Source organism: Lissotriton helveticus, chromosome 3_1 (assembly GCF_964261635.1).
Source record: "Lissotriton helveticus chromosome 3_1, aLisHel1.1, whole genome shotgun sequence".
Classification (NCBI taxonomy): Eukaryota; Metazoa; Chordata; class Amphibia; order Caudata; family Salamandridae; genus Lissotriton; species Lissotriton helveticus.
Window position 1 is genome coordinate 761,317,042 of NC_136061.1, and position 20,518 is coordinate 761,337,559.

The 20,518-nt window shown below is 43.7% G+C and overlaps 1 protein-coding gene across 1 annotated transcript in view; it reads right to left on the minus strand.

Annotated features, from left to right (window-relative positions):
• Nucleotides 1–20,518, minus strand: part of SWAP70 (switching B cell complex subunit SWAP70) — a 434,919-nt gene that overhangs the window by 142,092 nt on the left and 272,309 nt on the right. Inside the window, exons 6-7 of the mRNA XM_078680959.1 lie at nt 17,242–17,350; nt 10,496–10,677 (exon numbers count right to left, since the gene is read on the minus strand). Of these exons, the coding sequence (XP_078537085.1) occupies nt 10,496–10,677; nt 17,242–17,350 (291 nt within the window). The remainder of the gene's footprint in view (nt 1–10,495; nt 10,678–17,241; nt 17,351–20,518) is intronic.

Sequence of the window (20,518 nt, forward strand, 5' to 3'; positions counted from 1 at the left end):
AGGAGGCCATGTTGGTCCTCCTCGACCTGTCCGCCGCTTTCGATACAGTGTCTCATCAAATACTTCTGGCCCGACTGGAGCAGATTGGACTGGGTGGTTCTGCACTATCCTGGATCACTTCTTTCCTCCAGGGCCGATCACAGAGGGTTTTCCTCAGACCTTTTAAATCAGGGTCTAAACCGCTTGCATGTGGAGTTCCCCAGGGCTTGGCACTGAGTCCTCTGTTTTTTAATGTCTATCTAGCCCCGTTGGCCAAAGTTGTAGAGGCATGTGGAGTCAGAGTGATCTCATATGCTGATGATACACAGCTGATATTCTCCTTTAGAGATCACTCTGACTCCAGCCTCTCTAGTTTCCGCCACTGTTTGGGAGAAATCTGTACTTGGATGGCCTCGAACCACCTTCGTCTTAATGCGGATAAGACGGAAGTCCTGTTTTTTAATCAAAAAATGACAATACCCCCCTCATTGTGGTGGCCTTCGGTCCTTAACCCCCCTCCTATTCCGGTGCACACTGCCCGTAATTTGGGATTCCAGTTTGATGACACGCTCTCCTGCGGTCCGCAAATTAATAAGGTCACGGCTGCCTGTTTTGGTAAGCTAAAAATGATGAAAAAAAATTTCCCTTTTCTGCCAATGGATGCGCGCAGAACAGTCACGCAGGCGCTAATAACGTCCCATTTGGACTATGCCAACAGTCTCTATGCGGGGGCTCCTCTGTACCTAATTGAACGCCTGCAAGTAGTTCAAAACGCGGCAGCAAGACTGATTGGCAACATCCCTTTCCGACATTCTATTTCTACGTTTCGCAAAAAGCTCCATTGGCTTCCCATAGCCTCTCGGATTAAGTTTAAAATACTCACTCTTGTTTTCCGTGCTCTCAACGGTACTGGCCCAGATTACCTGAGAAGGAGACTCACATTATCTCATTCAGTGAGAGACCTACGTTCCAACAGTCTACGCCTTATGGTGGTGCCACGCTTCCGCCGCGCTCGAATGGGCGGCAGAGCTTTTGCTGTTCTTGCTGCGAAACACTGGAACGGGCTCCCCCTGGACCTCAGATTTGCCTCATCTGAGGTACTATTTCGTAGCCGCCTGAAAACTTGGCTATTCTCCTCATCTTAGATATGCTTCTCTTATCTATGTTGACAGTTTTTAGCGCCGGGACACCTCCGACGGAGGTAGCTGTGCGCTTTATAAGAGCCATAAATAAATAAATAAATAAATGGTATGCTGAAAGCATCTTTACAATCTTTAGAGTTAATGAAGAATGCTATTTACTTTTTGGTCCATTCTGGTGCATTGTTGTGTTATGAGCGGAAACTAAAACACAAATATTTCTCATTTTGTGCTTTGTGTGGCATCAAAGAAAGATTCATCCCAGCTGTGTCACTTAGCTGGTGGTACTCAGTCCTAGTGGTTGTAAATGCTGTATTATCAATGTGGGAACTGTTTACAGAATTTATGCTGAGTGATGATTCCAAAGGCAAGAAATGTGAGGATCTTCGGTTGCATATTTATATTTAATGTGAAAAAAGTACACTCTACTGCATTCTTACATTTTTTCAGGAAAACATGACTGATGTAGTTGACATAATAAAAAACACCCTTGTCTTGTTCAGCATAATTGATGTTGATGTGAAACATCTCGACAGTAAGCTAGGTGACACTTTTAGTGACTTTGGCCTTGCAACATGTTCCATGTTAGAGTGCTTGCCACTTGGTAAACAAAGAAATGTTGAGGAGCAATTCAGGAAATTGTATTTTACAATATATGAGAAATGGCTTGCAATTATGCATAGAAATGTCCCTTCACCAACCATGGCATTTGAAGGCAATTAAGCCTCACTGTGGTACTGTGCACAAGTTCTAGATCCCTTCCATAAAGGGGAATTTTCTCAGGACTTTCAATTCAAAAGTGCTGCTTCAAGACCGCTTCAATAACTCTGAGGGCAGATGCGCACAGTTGAAAGCATTTGTTGCAGGACCTGTCCAAGAGAATCGCAACCTTCAGGTGCACAAATGTTGGCATGGAAAGCTATGTCAGTGGCCAGAGTTAGCAAACTGTCTACTGGCTTTGTTGGCGTTGCCCGTCTCAAGTGCCAATGTGTAGAGGGCCTATTCACAGATAAAAGTTTACTTGGGAAGGAAAGAGCAAATGCACATGACCTAATACTTGCTGAGGAAGTATTGTATGGTGTACTAAAAGAAGTTTGATTTGTAAAAATGTATTTGTACCTCATATACACTGTACGTACACATTCTCTATACCATGCACTATCCGTGCAGAAATAAAGCAATAATAAAAGCAAAACATTCCATAAACACCAGAAAAACAAGGATTCTGTTGTTTTTAATGGCGCGAACATGTGCAACCACTGATAACCACTGTTTTTAAAGGTATTGAAATCACTTGAAAACACTGAAAAAAACATCAGAATTTACCAAAATAGAAACTGAAAAACAGGAAAACCTACTCCTATAGCTTTGAATTAAATCACTGAAGTGTATCATGATCTCGGTATGTGAACCTTTGTATGTCAAATGAATGCCAAGTGGATAGCTTGGGTATTCCTAATATGTAATGAGTGGGATGAGGACAGAGGACACAGAGGTATTGTCAGACATTACTTATTAGTAATGTTCATTACTCTTAGGCCTAAAGACCTGAGACTAGTCATTACAACCCACCCATACCTCACTCTTCCTCGCTACTGTTCGGGTAGGACAGGACGATGCTGGGTTTGCCTCGTCGTTTATGGCACCCACTGAGGAACAGGCAGGACTTCATTAACAGCATTTCCTCTTTTTATTTGCCTGTCATTGAACTGGATTACCTTATATGTAATGACTGGTACGAGGACCTCAGGAGTAAGAGTATTGAAGATTGCTGGTAACTATTCGAGGACATCACACACTACCTTCAGCCAGCTCTTTACCTAATCTCGGCCCCCATATACACCACATCCAGGTAGCAAGCACTGAACATAAAAGGGTACAAGCAAGTGCAGCACCACCTACATGCCTGCTTTGGCTCCGCATCCATGCCAGCAGGAGAAGGTTCAGTTCACACACCACTGCAGCCCTCGCTTCTCGCAGGGAGTCGGGACATATCTCGCCTTCCACTCCTTCTTTGTCCCCTCCAGCTGGGCTTTCTGAGGCATCTACTCTAGCACTGGCCTACACACAGTACAGTTCTCAAAATTGCTCCCTGTTGCATTATTTCAGGGCAGGCTCACGTGGTAGATGCCTCCTGTTGTTGGAAAAGGGAAAATCAAGGCACAGCAGACTTTAAAAATAATGGGCATTTTCTAGGAGAAAGAATGCCACTTTGTGCTGGCCATACAGCTGTTAGCTCACAGAGCTTGGTAAACAACCAACCATCTAAGTGAACAGGATCACAGTATCATAGAAGATTTCCCCTTGGGTGCTATCACGTCCTCACGTTTTAATGCAACTGCCTTATTAGGTATGGGGATATCTTCCAACAACCAATAAAAACGCAAAACCAATACTGCTTTGGCAGGAGCACACAGGCTCTCTTCAATGAACTGCTGTACTCAAGGCATCTAACATAAGGCCAGAGCTGTTCTATTAGACCAGACCTAATGTGGCTTGACAGTTATGTCAATAAAAGTGCAAAACCAACACTGCTTTGGCAGAAGCACACAGGCTCTCTTCAATGGAATGCTGTACTCAAGGTCTCTAATATAATGACAGAGCTGTTCTATCAAGACAGACCTAGTGTGGCTTGACAGCTATGCCATGTCCAGGCTGATGTTCAAAATTATCACTAGTGCATAAATGCTCTTTTAGGTTCAAACTCACTTAAAGTCAGCAAAATAAAATAACAGGAGGAACACAACAAATGTTAGGTGCCATCATCTCTGTTGATGCCTCCCTCGACATGAACAGTGACATTTGCACCCAAAGGCAGTACATTGTGGGCATACCAGTACTGGTAGGAACCACAATACCTGAATACTCCAGAGGCATTGAAGCTTCGGGTGAAAGATCACACTGGAAATACAAAAGAAGCTGGATACGCCCCTTTGACCTACATTAAATAAAGGATGCTCCGGCCCAATGACTACACTAGCATAAATACTCACAATGCAGTCAAAATCAGAGTTAAAGACGCAGGCCATACACACGCTCTTGTATCACGACCACATGCACTTCACAGGACATTTCAATAGCACACCTCAATCTATATTTAAGTCTCTGCAATGTCATAACACCAGAGTTTAATGCTTTTAGTTTAATCATAGCTTGAGTGTCATCAAGATGGTTTGCTTTCAAAATAATAGCGATTTTATACATGATTATTTGAAAAATGGAGCCTGTACTTTATATGTAAAGTTTGTGTATGTCATTGAAAACTGAGATTTCTGTTTTCTATGGTCTGTGAGAAAACTTGAAGAAATACAAGCCAAAAAATAGAGAAACGTATTCTTCACCTGCCAGAAGAAAAACACTAACAGTTAATGGCCACAACAAATAATTTTTGTTACAGACTGGCCATTTTGCTATGGAAATATTATCATCATGTACTATATGGAAATTACTTTATTAATTAATCAATCAATCAAGAATTTATATAGCGCTGCTTATCACCCGGTAGGGTATACAGGCGCTTGCAGGTCCCGATGGTCTTATTCGAACAGCCAGGTGTTGAGGGTTCTTCGGAACTCTGGAAGGGAGGTGATGGTCCGGACCTGCAGGGGGAGGCTGTTCCAGGTCTTTGCTGCAATGTAAGAGAAGGAGCATTCTCCGCTTCTGCTTTTGGTGGATGCGAACGTGTGGGTGAGTGATGCGGAAGCAGAGCGTTATCTTCTCGAAGGTTACTAGAAGTTCAGGCGCTGGGTTATGTAGGTGGGTGCTTGTTTGAGTGTAGGGCTGTGTGTGCATGTGTTAGAAGCTAGAATTGGCATCTCTTCTGTATTGGGAGCCAGTGGTGTTGCCTAAGGTGCAGTGTGATGTGGGTTCATTGAGGGAAGTCGAGGATGAGTCTGGCTGCAGCGTTCTGTATGATTTGAATTCTTTGTAGGAGATGTTCAGCGATCCATTTGTAGAGAGCGTTGCCAGAGTCCAGTCGGCTGGTGATGAAGGCCTGTGTCATGGTGCGTCTCATGTGCAGGGGTAGCCACTGAAGATCCTCTGTAGTATGAGCAGAATGAGGAAGCAGGTGAAGGAGATGGCATTGATCTATGAATTCATGGTGAGCTTGTTATCAAGGATGATTCCGAGGCTTCTGGCGTGGGGGTGGGTCTTAAGCCTGGGGGCCACCAGGAGTCTTTCCAGAGGTTGTTGTTGAAGATCAGTACTTCCTTTGTGGCTGTGTCCAGCTTCCAGCAATTGTTCTTCATCCAATCAGTGATGCTTGTCATGCATCTGTGTAAGTTAGTCCTGGTGGAGGTCGGGTCATCGGTGAGGGAGAGGATGAGGAGGAGTTGGGTGTAGTCTGAATAGGCTATGATGCTGAGACATGACCTCCGATGATGTTGGCCTGAGGAATCATGTAGGCGTTGAAAAGAGTATGGCTGAGGGGTGAGCCCTGGGGGACACCGCAGAAGATATCCTTGGGTTCGGAGGTGAAGAGTGATAGGCGGCCCATCTATGTCCTTCCAGTGAGGAAGGAGGTTCTCCATCTGAGTGCGTCCCCTTGAATGTTCATATGGTGAAGTATTTCTCTCATCGTATGGTGGGATATAGTATCGAAGGCTGCTGAGAAGCCGAGGAGGATCAGAGCCGCCCTTTCTCCCCAGTCTAAGAGTGTTCAGATGTCCTTGGTGGATGCAATCAGGGCAGTCTATGTGCTCTGGTTGCTGTGGAAACCTGTTTGTGATGTGCCAAGTAGCTGATTCTGCTCAAGGTGTTTTGCGAGTTGCCTGTTGATTGTCTTTTCCAGAACCTTGGCTGGGAACAGGAGCGAGGAGATGGGCTGGTAGCTTTTGAGTTCGCTGGGGTCGGCGAAGGGCTTTTTAAGTAGTGGTTGGACTTTGGCATGTTTCCAGAGTTCCAGAAATATGGGGCGGTGATTGAGGTGTTGAGCAGGGTGGCGAGTTCCTGGTCGATCCTTTCACTTACGAGGCTGAAGATGTGGTGCAGGCATTGGTCTGTGGGAGCTTCTGAGTGAATGGATTTCATGATGGAGGTGTTGTCCTTGGTAAAGAGCTGGTTCCAGGCGGTCAGTGCACAGTTGGTGTTGGTTGTGGTGAGGGCGTGTCATTTGGCTAAATCCGATGGAGTGGGTTTGAAGTTTATGCACATGGTTGTGAAGTTGTCATAAAATAAGACAGCGAGATTGTCGCAGAACACTTGTGAGGGGGTGATGTTTTTGCTGGCTGCAGGGATGAAGAACTATTTGAGGATGTTGAATACTTGTTTGCTGTTCTTGGTGCAGATTTTGATGCGTGCAGCGATGGCATTCCTTATTGTTGCCCTCAGTAGGTGGATGAGTTTGAGGGAGGTCTTGAAGGCCAACCTGTCAGAGGTGGTGTTGCTGGTATGCCATCTCCTCTCAAGTTGTTTGCTGTCGTGTTTTGCTGTTCTGAGTTAATGGATGTGCCAGCTGTCCTGTTGGCTGGAGATGCTGAATTGCATGATGAAGTGGTCAGTCCATGTGAGTCCTGTGAAGTGGCTGTACTTGTTGCGGTTGCTAGAGGTGAAGATGGGGTCCAGCATGTATCCTGCAGGTGTACAGGGAGTTGTGGGCAACTTGGGTGAGCCCAAGGCTGCTCATACTGTTGAGGAGGTGGGTAGATTTGCCGGCGAAGTCGTTGAAGTGGAAGTTAAGGTCGCCAAGGAAGATATTGTCATTGAAGTCCAGGTTGAGGGGAGTGACAAAGTCTGTAATGGTGTTGCAGAAGCTGCAGTGCAGGCCCGGGGGTTGGTATGCAAGGCTGCCTCTGATGGTTGACTTGCCGTTGGTGTGGAGATTGAAGTTGAGGTGTTCCATGGGGTGGTGGTGCACTGGATGGTCTCTTTGTAGATGAAGGCTATTCCTTCTCTTGGATTGCTGACGTGGTCCTGGTTATTGAATTTGTATCCGACCGGAGTAGCTGTCGCGATGTCAGGGGCAGATGACGGGTTGAGCCGGGTCTTGGTGAGAAAGATGATATTGGCTCCGAGGATGATGATGAGGTCCTGCAACTCGAAGGAATGCTTGCATAGCGAGCATGATTTGAGGAGTAAGCATTGGAGCCGAGAGCAGTTTCCGGTATTGTGTGGTGAAAGGTAGGCGTAGAGCTTTGTGGCGTGACGGTGGGCGTGCTGGTGTAGGAGAAGATGCCTCTAGTGCAGGAAACTGTCCTACCTTAGACTTCCATGCTGGCAGCACTGTTCGCTGGGGTGTCTGGTTTTCAGAGGGCAGCGCTGGATATTTTCTGTTAGGGTATATGTTTCTATAGAACAAAAACAGGTTTCCTCATAAAACTATTATTCAGAAATCATATTATTTTGGAGGAAAAAGAATCGGTAAATCTGAGTCTAAAGTACAAATAACACTTGTAAACAAGCCCTTTGTCTTTATGTGGTCAACTACATGAAAGAGGTGTTAATGCGAATAAAAATTCTGAATGAAAGGTGCGGAAGTGGTGAATAAAGTTAAAGGGTTTTGTTCTGGGGTAATAGAAAGGCAGTTTAGTTTGACTTCACTAGACACTGGTGTTTAAAAAAAAAAAAAGAAAAAAGAAGTTGCGAAAAGCACTTTGCCCATAAACTGCCGCTCAACTCTGTTTCATAACATGGTCTGTATTCTGTTTCACCTCCTAAAATGGTACTTCTTCAAAGGACTGCAGAAACAAGATGTTTCTTACAGGAACAGAATACAAATGACGCAAAAATACAAATTGTTTTCAAATACTGCCTTAACGCATTTTAGGATTTTTTGACTAAAAGACCCTTCTCAGATCAAAACAGACACCAATCTAGCTAGCTCTGCCCACTCTCTTATCCTTAAATTTGGGCTGGCCTAGAGACAGCTTTAGATGACTCTCAGCCAACCACTTGTAATAGCAAAAATCACAAACAAAACGAATATATGCATACATAGCCTTCTTCATCCACTTGCCTGTTCAGCTGTTATTCACATTTAGCTTACCCCCGTACAGCACGAAATAAGGGGTCAACCCATCTCAAGCCACTTGCTCTCCAGCACTGTGAGTGATTATGTTATGATTGTCATGTTGTGTGTATTTGTAAAGAGCACTATCACTAGGGTATCCTGGCTCTGAGCAGGTGTGTGCGCCCAACTCTACCTATGACAGGTTGGTTAATTGAAAAGCCAGTTCTTCAGCTTCCTGTGGAATTCAAGGATAGAGGAGTGGAGTGGGAGTTTGTTCCACGATTTAGGAGCGAGGGAAGACCACACTCATCCTCCTGATCTGGTTCTGTGTATGAGTGCGCGAAGGAGTCCTGCAAAGTGTAGGTGTCTGAGTGATTGGTGGAAGAAGATGCAACTGTCCAGGTAGGTGGGCCTGAGTTGTGGTATGCCTTGATGTGTGTGAGATGAGTTTGAATTTAGTGTGTTTGTGTTTTGGGACCCAGTGTAGTTACCTGAGGTGTGGTGGGATGCTAGTTCTGTGTGGGGGGTTGAGGACGAGTCTAACTGACCAGTTCTGTATTGTTTATAGTCTTCTAGTGAGTTGCTTGGTGATCCCAGCGTAGAGGGTGTTCCCATTGTCCAACTTGCTGGTGACTAGGGCATGAGTGACAGTTTTTCAAGTTTTGTTTGGGAGCCATTGGAAGATCATCTTCAGGGTGTGGAAGCAGGATGCAGTGATGGGGCTGACATGTGCAGTCATATCTATTTGCTGTTGATGATTAAGCTGAGGTTCCTGGCATGGGTTCTGGATGTGGGTCCGAGTTCGGGTAGCCACCAGTTGGAGTCTCATGGTGAGGTTCTTTTTCCACAGATCACTACTTCTGTCTTGTCAGCACTGGGATTGAGACAGTTGGCTTTCATCCAGTTAGCGAATTCCATCATAAAGACGGTGAACTGATTTCTTGTGGTCAGGGTCTTGTACGAGAGGAAGAGTATGAGTTGCATGTAATGTGCTTGAGAGAGGGTGTTGTGTGCGCAGATGACATTGGCCAAAGGGATCAAGTATGCGTTGAAGAGGGTGGGGCTGAGTGATGAACCTTGAGGCATTTGCAGAGGAGTTATGAGGAGTAAGGCGTCAGGGTGACAGCTTGTGTTTAATCCACTGAGAAGGGGCAGATCCAGCGGAGAACGGGTCCTTGGATGCCAATTTCCTACAGGCACCTGATGAGAATGGCGTGTGAGGTAGATCGTATTCTGCTTGATCACAAGGGCACATCCATCTAAAAAGAAGAGCACTTCAATGCCATGGTGAGGAATCTGGTGGGTCAATACTCTACTTTGCCAATGCTTTTTTTATTCAGTTTTTTGCCTTTTCTGTGAGCTAATTCAAAGGGAATACTTTGTTTTCTTTGTGCCAATAAGAATCATTTTTCTGTGACGTGACTTAGAATTTATATACATGTTCCACGTACACCAGCGTTCCACCACCAATATTGTTCTATTAAAATGCTATGCAATGGTTTTTTTTATTTAATGTTTTTAATTGTAGTCATGTGGCCACTACAGTTGTCATGTTTTCTTTTTAATTTGATGGCATATGCTAGCAATAAAAGAATTAGAACATTAATTAAGCATCAAACCAACTTGCCACAGTCGGCTCTACTGTATTTGCCAATTCTTGCTCAATAAGCATGAGAACAAGTCCATTGCATGTACTATAAAACACTGTGGCTACGACTTTGATTCCTTCTACAGTTTATAATCACTAAGGCCAATTCACACTCCTGCTGGTCAATACTACTGCTGTAGTATTCTTTTACATATTATTACATGCCACTATAAAGTCCCCCAAAATATGTAAAATGGGAATAAAATAGGCATATTATTGTAATGTCCATATACAATTAGCACAAACAGAAAAAACTGTATCTTCTTGCACTTTTACTAAAAGGGAGATTGGCTATTTTGGGGCCGATTCAAAGAGGCATGTAAAAGTGTATAAAATAGAACTCTTCTAGTATCACTTCCACTACTCAATATTTTGTGAATCAGTCTCAATAAGTTTACAAATGTAAGTAAAGTTTATTTTATGCTTTTTAAACTAATCAGGAGGTAGCAAGCCAGCTCAACTCTGTCATACTTATATGTGTTGGAAAGACTGGAAAAAGGTATGTCCTTTCATTGTCTAACTAAAGGAAAGGACAGCAGGCTAGGCCACTGTGTAGGCCTGCTGGTGTGTCACAACACCATGAATGACTTTACTGATGCACTTCAGGTTGTCTGCATTTTTCACGGTCCAAAGACTGAGAAAATACGACATAGCGATAAGCACATCATGCTACGTTAAATGTGCATGTGTGGGAATAGTACAAATTACAAGTCAGTCAAGTAAAAATGGAACTAGTTGTATACATGGACTCCTGAGGAGGGTAGGTGAAACCATCAGTACCTCTCGCATAGATTCCAGCTCCCGCTGCTTCTTCTCATTTTCTATCTGAAGTTCCAGCATTCGTCGATCTAGTTCCTCTTGCTCAGCTTGCAGTCTCCTGCGAGTCTCTCTCCTCTTCTGACGCGCCTCCTTGTGGGGCGGAGCAGAGCCTAACCGCCTTACATTCAAAGTAGACTGAATGGCTGTTGAGAATTTAATATAAATTAAAAAGAAATCAACATGGAAAACTTAAGCTTAAAAAAGAACTCATTGTACTCCTGATGTCGATTCATAATAGGGGTAGGCGGAACTCAGTGAGATTATCTGTAATTATGAGTTACTGTGTTCAGCACTATTTCTTAACACAAAAATGCCATATCGCGTCCAAAATAGGAGCAGGAATTAATTTTGCGCTAAATGTCACAGATCACCAATATCGAGCAGCCGCTCACGCTCATTAAATGTGCTCTTGGGCTAGGATTTTCCCCCAACTTACTTCCAGCATTTAGGACTATTTCCTTAGTGCATCATGCACCCTTGCAGTCAAAATGAATGAGATAAAGAATTTTGCACTATGCAGTAGAGCTAAATACAGCAAAACATGGATAGCAAGCATGTGTGGCTGCTCACGCTCTCACTGTAGGAATTTTTCCCCAAATTACTCTACGCGAGTAGGAGTAATTGCGCTATTATCAGTAATTCAAAGTCAAAGCATAACATGGAATCACTGAATTTACTCAGATTATTCCAGTGTCACCAGGCATAAGAACATAACACTGAACATGTTAGCCCATTATCTGCTATACCCACAGATTTGAAATAAGGCTCATCTGATGGCGTACTTAAAACCATAGATTACAATACCACAGACTCAAAAGTACAGGATGAACACTTCAACTTGCCATACAAAGAGGTGTATACTTTGTGGGATCATACCAGGATGAAGATGAACAGTTGGGAGCATCTCTAACAAGGAGCAGGATATAGCCCTGGAAGGCAGTCATATCTTCTCCAACTTCTGTATGCGGAGCTTACCAACTGGTCATTTTTGTCACTTGTGACCCTTTCTCATCCTTATGCTAGTCTTTATGTAAAGGGGTGCAAGGAGACTGTCAAATACTTTGTTTCTTCTTATACACCTTTATGCGTGCGAAAACCAAGAAGGGTTTTTTGGGGTCTTCCCAGAATGGAAGCATTTAACCACACTGCTCCCTCTTAGCAATTCATGTTTCGCCTGGCTAACAGATATAAATCCACATCAGGCAAGGGCAATGTTAAGCTCAACAGTGAAGGGAGGGGATATGCAAGGACTGGGACAAAGCAGACTAGGCATATACGTAGTGAAGATACAGGAACGTAACTGGAGAAGTACCTGAATGCCACGCTTCATTAACTTAGACCTTATGTAATAAGGAGATAAGCAATAAAAGGTTTTCACCATCAACCTCCAGCGGGTGCTGCGGTGACGACCAATAAAAGATTGTGCACTATGTAAAAGCTAATAAACAGTAACAAAATGGACAACAGGACAGAATCAAACAACTACTAGAAACACTGCATATAAAACAAATATAGGCCACTTGAGGCTCGAGATCAGTAAGCAAGTTAAAAAAGATTGGACAGCCACGAGAAGAGCCTATTCAAGGTAAAGTTGGCATACTTTTGGTGTTAGTCTGTGAAGTAGTTTTGTTGTAGGGAACCTCAAAAATGCTGGTGGGATTTAAAAGGGAAAATACTACTTTTAAAACATGCCAAAATCAAAGTAACCAATCTTGACCCACCTGTGCTAAAATTTATAAAGAAAGAACTAAGTTGGATGTGCAACACGACTTTTATCGAATTAAAACAAAGCACTTTCCTATGGAAAGTGCAACTTAATCATAATTGGAGGCGTCCTCGCGAAATACAATTTGTTTGCATACTTAGGGGTCTATTATGATGGCGGGCGGCATCGCCCCGGGAAATGGGACCGCCCGCTAAGGGTGCGGCGATCCCGCATGGGCAATTAGGATGCGCCCGCCACACTGGTGGGCACATCCCACATTTTTTGCATTGCGGCAGGCGGTGCTGTCAGTAGCACCCGCCGCAATACAAAATAGGCATGTGTGCATTCGCATGTAAAATGTGGCAGGCACCTCATGGTGCCTGGCATGCCGTCCATGCAAATGTGCCTCCTCACCCCCCAACATCCTGGGGCCCCGCAACGGGCCCCCAATTGAGAAAAACGCATGCCTTTCCGCGGCAGCGTTGCTGCTTCCTGCTGCCATCATGATATGGATGGCGGTGTCTAGCAGACACTGCCACCATATTCAACCCTTTTCCACCCGGTCGACTCGTTGAACACGCGGAAAAGCTGCAGACAGTCTTCCCGTCTGCCCCCCCCTCCCCTCCCTTCCCCCCATCCCCTCCCCTCCCCGCCATCATATTATGGCTGGGGGGAAATAGGAGGCGGGCGGGGGATGATGTCAGGCGGATCGCCACCGCCATTCAGGCGGTGGTGATCCGCTCGACATCAAAATAGACCCGTTAGTGTGTCCATTCTTAGGACAGTGGTTCAAGCAGGTCCACACAGAAGCAATAGGAGTAGCTGATTAACTCCAATGATCATCTTAGAGCCAGTTACAAATATAAGTAAGGTGATGCAAGTTTCCAAAAGCCTAAGCTATATCTGGCAATGAACAAGTCAAGCAAGTGTCTAATATTCCAAGCTATAAGGAATTTGTTTCTATGAAACCTGCTGACTCGAAATGAGGCATATTTTGTGTAGTGCGTCCCAAAGCTATGCACTGCTCAAAGTACGTTCAAGATGAGCCAACCGATAACGAAGACAGGCGAATATAACCACAAAAGGAGAGTTCTTTAAGCAGCTGTAGGCCATATAAAATATATCCTGCATAAAAGAACTAATGCAGGGGGCATCGACTTCTTGAATACATATTTTAGAGCAAAATCACACTGTTAGATCATTTCCAAGAAGGTTTCTGCCCACGAAACGGTATTGAGCTTGTACAGCACAATTTGGAGAGTATTGTATGCATAATTTGTGGAGTTATACATAGTGCATGTAAAGAACTCATTTAAACATGGCATTTCTAGATATTGTTCTGCAGGAAATACATATTCTATGCCAAATACTGGGACACCCAAATCTTTCTCCCACGTTTCGACTAAGCTTTGCAGGACTTTAGACTCAGTGATATAAAAGTGTGTTATAATTCTGTTTTTAATCTGCCACCTGTTCCCAGGCTCAAAATTGTCCGATTTCCCGTGTACACTTCTAGTTTTTAGGAAAGTTAGGGCATGTATTTTGGATACCAGCTGTGATTTTAGTAACAATGTGCATCTCAGAGAATTCAGATGTTGTAGAAATCATTAAAACGTGGCAACCCTTCCCTATCTGTATATTATGCAAATGAGCTAGAGTGCTTCTGGATTTAGGTGTTCTGCAGTGTCCCAATATCGCATCTCAGATATGCATGTGTATTTGTCCCGGGTATAGTCTGCTTAACTGCATTTACATTAAATAGGTTTACGTTAACCTGATCTGGATCATTATGCACCACCCAGGGCACCATGTGCTGTAGATGAATTGCACAGTAAATCCTAAAGTCTATTGCCTATTTACTCCCTTCTTCCTAAAGTAATCTCAGTATAGTCCGAGTCAGGCGTTCCATTTAAAACCCACTCTAAAACCTTCAATAAATCGCAGTCTACTTGTTTGAAAAATGGGTCTGCTACATCAAAGGTGTAGAACTTGTAAGACATATATGATCCTGTGAACCATTATCATCTTTAATACGGCCATGTGCCCCATAGGAAACACAGGAAAGTTATGACAATCGTGCACTGATCTTCCAGGGCATTAATACGTGTCATCATATTTTCTCTGCAAACTGTATATGTGCACTTTTAATGTAGATACTCCAGTATTCTAGGACTGATTTCAATTGGCAAATCAGTTAGAATGGACAGGTCAGCCAAATGCACCTCAACTACATCAAGGGCTATTCAGCAAGAGTCACTACACTGCAAATCAACGTACCAACATTACTCCGAATATTATATATATATATATATATATATATATATATATATATATATATATATATATATATTTATATGCATTAACTAAAAAAGCACTACCATAACATCTAAAAACCCTAGCGACCTATAGAAGGGAAAGGAACAGTGACGAAAAACAAAAAAAGGACAATCCCTGAAGCTAAAACAAGGAAATAATCATCGCCTTCGGAGGATGCACTCCAAAGCAATTATATGACTCCACATCTCAGTGGACTATCATCCAGAACCTGACCCCAGGAAGTTCTTCAAAAATCCACCTGATGGAACAAAAACCTCTTTGCCTGCTACTCAACCTTCAGTGTAGCTTGATAACCCATTGATTGTCTCCATATCTCTCAGCTCTGATTTGATGATGCCTGTCTATTCTTCGAGATCACCGTGTAAAGTGTTGATGGACCGAATAGGAGGACTTTTGTCACCCTGCTTTTCTGCTGCTGGCTGTGAGGACATGTACTCTATGGCACTCTTTGATACTGCGGTTCATAGGGAGAAGAGGTCCTACTCACTCATTACTTCTCCGGTGGATGGCTTCATTGGGGTGCAAGATGAATGGTAAACACAGGAAGCACACCACAATGGCTCTCCTCTGCCAAATGTAAAGCAATCAGTGCGATGGATGACTACCTACTGCCTGTAGTGTCAAGGCCACAGGGAGCTGCTAGAGGACAGCATATACTTCATGAATTGATAGGCCAAGCGGGCAGCCCAGATGAAATACGGGCTACCGAATGCCTAACATGCAAGGAAGCTGCTTGCTCTTCCAACTCACCATTCAGCCCACATTTCCTCCTCCATCAGCCTCAGATGTCACCCTGGGTAGCCACATGTTCTAATATTGTGAATCGTGCTGCTGCTGCCCCCATTCACAGAGTGTGAATGCCTCTCAGGCCACTCCCTGCTCACATGCACCCAAAGAGCCGGCCCTAACTGGAGCACTAATCATTGGTCTGTAAGGCTCAGCATCTATGCAGAGATGAAAGGCAGAGGAAACAATGCAAATTAAGGTCTATCACAGTTGCAGCCCTTACCATCGGTTACCACACTCCCAGTGAATGCTAAATGTTCACGCACCTATGCACCAACTGCAGCAAAGACTCAGTCCTGGTGGGGTCAGGCAGAAAGCAGGAGCCTCATCAGAAACCCAAGAAGAAGATGGCAATCAGGAGCCTGTCCCCCTCGGCCCCAGTCTACAGCCACTAAAGTACGTGTCAGGAGAGCGACATCGTTTATGTAGCTTGATGGGTAACACATTTCCACACAGGGATTTAATAGTTCCTGAATTATTTATTGCTCCTCTAATGCCTTCTATGTCGACTGAGTAGTTACCCTCATCTTAGCATTCCTCTGTGAGTCTGGGGAGACTTGCTTCATCTAAAGGATATTTTATTTATTCCCCGACATTCAGTCTTGCAGTGCATGCAACTCCGGACAGTTTTCAACAAATCACTAATTAAAGCTATTTTGATGCACAGTAATAGGATATTTTTATCATTAATCACCTAAATAACTTTCATCCCTATCTCTATGTTTGCAAGCCATAAAGTAACCATCCCGCCTTATCCCCTTCCTAATGTTGTTTCATAACATATTGCCTGTAGCTATATTTATCCAAGTTGGTCGTTTTCTCAAATAGCTCCTTTCTTTTCTCAGCAAAGTATCAAGTACATTATCCCTACGCTTCCAATATATTCATCAACCTTTTTTATCTAGTTACAGAGTTAGAAATAGCCCTTATTCTCATGGTCAAAACTAAAGGGTATTACAATGGGCATGTCATTCAAGGGCACTGATTGCCGTTGTTATTGCTAGAAACTCAATCATCCAAAAAGGCCAAGGAGTCACATTGACCCTTCCTTTCTTCATACTTCTGACTGTAGGGATATTTATGTCTTCAGATGGCTAGGAAACCCCTTTCAACTGCTATGTTTATGAATCCCTACACCAGGGATTGATCCACAGGATGATTAAAGATTGTAAGAGTTTCTCACTGGTTGTTTGTGGGAACACACGGTCTGGGTAGCCCGGACATCAGTATTTTCTTCTACCTGGTTTAGGGCCTAAGTCTCCTGGATTCATCTCGGGTATTATCTAGCAAACCACCACAGTCTAAGTAGGCATCAGTGGGCTACGACCCGGATGGAGGGGTAGCAGATAGTGAACCTCCTACAAGATGCAATGCTTGAACTCCCAAAGTGTGATGCTGCTGTCAATAGGATAAGTTCATTCATGTGGGGCAACTTCAGATCTGGTGAGTGATTTGCTAACCAAGCAAGGTAGGTCTGGAAGCGAAGGTGGCAAAAGTGGTGCTGTTACTCACTAGACTATGGTTATCCCTACTGCCCAGTCAGTGCTTGGGCATTCGATTTTCCAGCACACTCTTCTGTACTAAAACCACATATGCCACAAACCCCAGCCCAAGCGCTTTCCCTGAAAGATGATTAGTTGTCACAGGTATGGCTCCCATTGCTTCATCTCTAGATGATCTTGGACACGTCCAATTCTCAAAACCAAGGAAAAGTGCATACATGGTGAATTAGTACTGGATGAACAGGCCTCCTCTGATGAGGAAGGTAGTGAACAGTAAAGGGAGTAATTCCTTGGTAATATGTTTGCATTATTTGGAAGCTCAGGATAACACATGCATGCGCACACATTCACACAAAAAGTAGACATTTGTAGCTTACCTTGTATCCACTCTTGCTTTTTCTTTTTGTCAGAAGCACTGATTTCATAGCTTTTATCTATGCATTTTATGAGGAAGAGGCACTTCTTCCCATCTTTGTCCGGTAGAGACTAAAACACAAAATGAATATATGTGACAACACAGTGTATCCTTCCAGTACACAATTAAGTCATTTAAAAGAAAAGATCTATTACCAATCCCAAGGTGCTCCCGGAAAGGCGGCAAACATGGTTGATTAAGAGAATAAATCACATTGATGACAACATTGGGTCTGATTCAGAGATATTCTAAAGCAATGTGCTCATGGTGTACTGTTGAATGTAAGGTGTAAACCTCAAGTAAACCAGAAGTTCTCCCAGATTATTCCTAGAACACACTAGGCCAGGCAAACAACAACAGTTATTCGCCATCTGTACATCAGGCCTTTTGTGAGAATCTCTTTTTTACTCCCCGTGAGATTTAAAGTGTGGACGCAAAAGAAGTAGTCGTAACTCTTGAGCCTCTTTCCCACTCAACTGAGATTTGTGCACATGATTACATGCTGGAGCGTGCATGGCGCTTGAGTCTGTGCTACAAGGAGCATGGACACATTCCTCCTTTACAGACACCATTGTTGGTACAATGAGAACTAAAGAGAAAAGGGTGTTTCAAGAAGTGAACTACACCAAGGGATGGGCAAACCAATAAGGGTAGCAAGGCAAGCTGAGATGCACTAGAAAGGAAAAGGCTGGAAACATGTTACATCAGAGATGGAAGGCAGCAGGGGCCAGAATGCGGTAATGGTGGACAAAGATTACTGAGACATTCTGAGAAAGTACCAGGTGATGGAGCGTCTTGTGGCCTTACTAGCAGGCATCTGTAACCCTGAACACACTTAGGAGAGCAGGAATGAACTTGAATTTACAGGTGCAGAACGATCTTGGATCACAGAGGGACAAGTTTGGAAGAATGCCTCATTAAACATCCATGCCTCCTCCTGCCACCTAGTGGTTCCAGCTGTCTAGCAGCAAGCACGTATACAGCCTACGAGTGTCTTGCTTGCGCTGGGCTATCTGGAACTCTGATGCGAAAATCTGTTTGCTCAGCATGAAATAATAAGTTCTCCCTACCTAACCAAAGACTGAATCCTTTGCCACTAGATTTCCCATACATAGTTTTCACTGTCCTCAATATGCACCAGCATTCCCTACTACTACAAGCGGTGCAGAATAGTCAGTTGACCTCGTATACTGTTCTTACCTCCATATATCCAACATGTTTCCAATGTTTCCTCATAGTCCTGTCTAAAATATGTAATTGTATATTCAATTCAGCAGACCCATACTTTGTTTTTGCTGCTGTATCAGCTGGTCACTAATAACAACAACATGCAGGTTCATAACATGGTCTTACACTCAACCACGAAAGTGAAGCTAAAAGAGTGGAATAGCAGAAGGCTGGCAATTGTTTCCAGTCCACAAAATTATTTCCCTTGAAAGTAACAAGGTACTCAACTTAACTATTGATCTTCAAATCCTGGAGTGTACATATCCGATCACTCTGAATCAAACTAGTAAATGTGCTAAAACCATTCAAGTGTCCATCTATCTAGTACTGTTGACAGTCAGAGAGTAAGCGTACAGGAGCATACATGGAGTGTTCATTTCCATCCTAGCCATCTTTCCCAACATTGTATTACCTTCATTCTAAATAAAATATCTCTACAATTCCAGCATGAAGTCCAACGGAATCGTAGAAAGGACAAGCAAGGAAGGCTGCGGCCTTGCCTACACCACAGTGAGCCAGGGTTCTAGTGGGTAGTAAGCAACTTGTTCATTTTCTTAACATCATGGTATAGAAGTGTGGCTCACTGGTTAGAGGAGGCAGACCTGGAAGCAGAGGTCAGCCTGGGACCAGGGTTCAATTCCCGGCTCGGCGGGCTCTTGAGTCCTAAAATGTCCATGGACTCGACAATTCTCGCTCCGATGCCTAATCGATTCATGGGTTCACACTCTGCGACTCTGGGCAATAGATTGCTTAATCTCCACAACGGCCCCTCGCGGCGGGATGCCTGGCTTTCACCTTGCGGATACCCTGCCGGGGTTATCTCACAGGGGAATACCAGGACAGGTTCCCTAAGCAAGCGCTTAGAAACCAGTGGTGATTTGCGCTATACAAATCCATGTACATTTACATTTACATAAATAGGTCACTATATTTTTGCTCTTGCTTTGCAAGCGAGCTCCCAACAGAATGTGAGCATTTACGGCGCAGCTTTACCCAAGCCAAGTATGGCCTCAAGAAGACCCACAGAAGAGTGCTTTACGCACAGATTCTCATGTGACAACCTGCAAAGCACAAACTGTGATATTCTTATGAGAAAAGCAGCAATAACTACTTTGCTCTAGTGCAATACGCCCTGACCATTGAAGCATTCAGTCTTTAACCTACTCGTGAGTTAACTGAAGAGAATGTACAGTCCTCTGGCTAGGGATCCCACGGTGGCAGCTTGCCTAAATACATTTGATCCACTATTACAAAAGTGTTCCAGAAAGTTCAGATTTTATTTCAAAAGCTGACTAATTGATTTCAATTATATTCAGAAACCACTTTACATGTGTGCTTAGGAGTTTTTCTGGAGACTAATTTGAAATTGTGGGAGGTGGTGAAAAGAAAGTCTTAATAAAAGGCATGCGTTGCATGGACTTTCCTGACAGACGAATGAACCACCAAAACAAATGCTGCAAAAATTGACAAGTTGAAAAGTTATATTTGTGCTTATCAAGAGGAGGTTTACCAGCTCTCCAGATACCAGATTTGAGCTGCAGGGAAACAGAACGGTACTGCTGTAAAAGATATATAGACCGTACAAACATTTGCCTCTTCGTGTATGCAAGATGGATGCACAGTTGAGACACTTACTGTCCGGCATTGAGAACCGGACCTGCTACATACATTCTGTAAAATAAAGATTGATTCTGAGGGAGATAGGGTAACGAGATCTCCCAGCATGAAATAAAACACGTCTTCAGTTATAGGGACACAATTCCAAAACATAGGTACAACTAAAACAACTTTGTTTACTTGAAATCCCTACGTCGAGACGTAGAAAGTGGGGATCTGAAGCAACAGCCAGATAATCAAAATTTAAATCACATAGGTTTCTACTCATCAACAAAGCAGAGTTCTTGTGTACGTGCTCCAGATACATGGATGAGCTCAGGGGCAAAAGGGGTAATTGAGGGTTTGGTGGAACAGGAGCACTGCCATGTAAAAGTTGAGAAGAAACTCCACAAAAG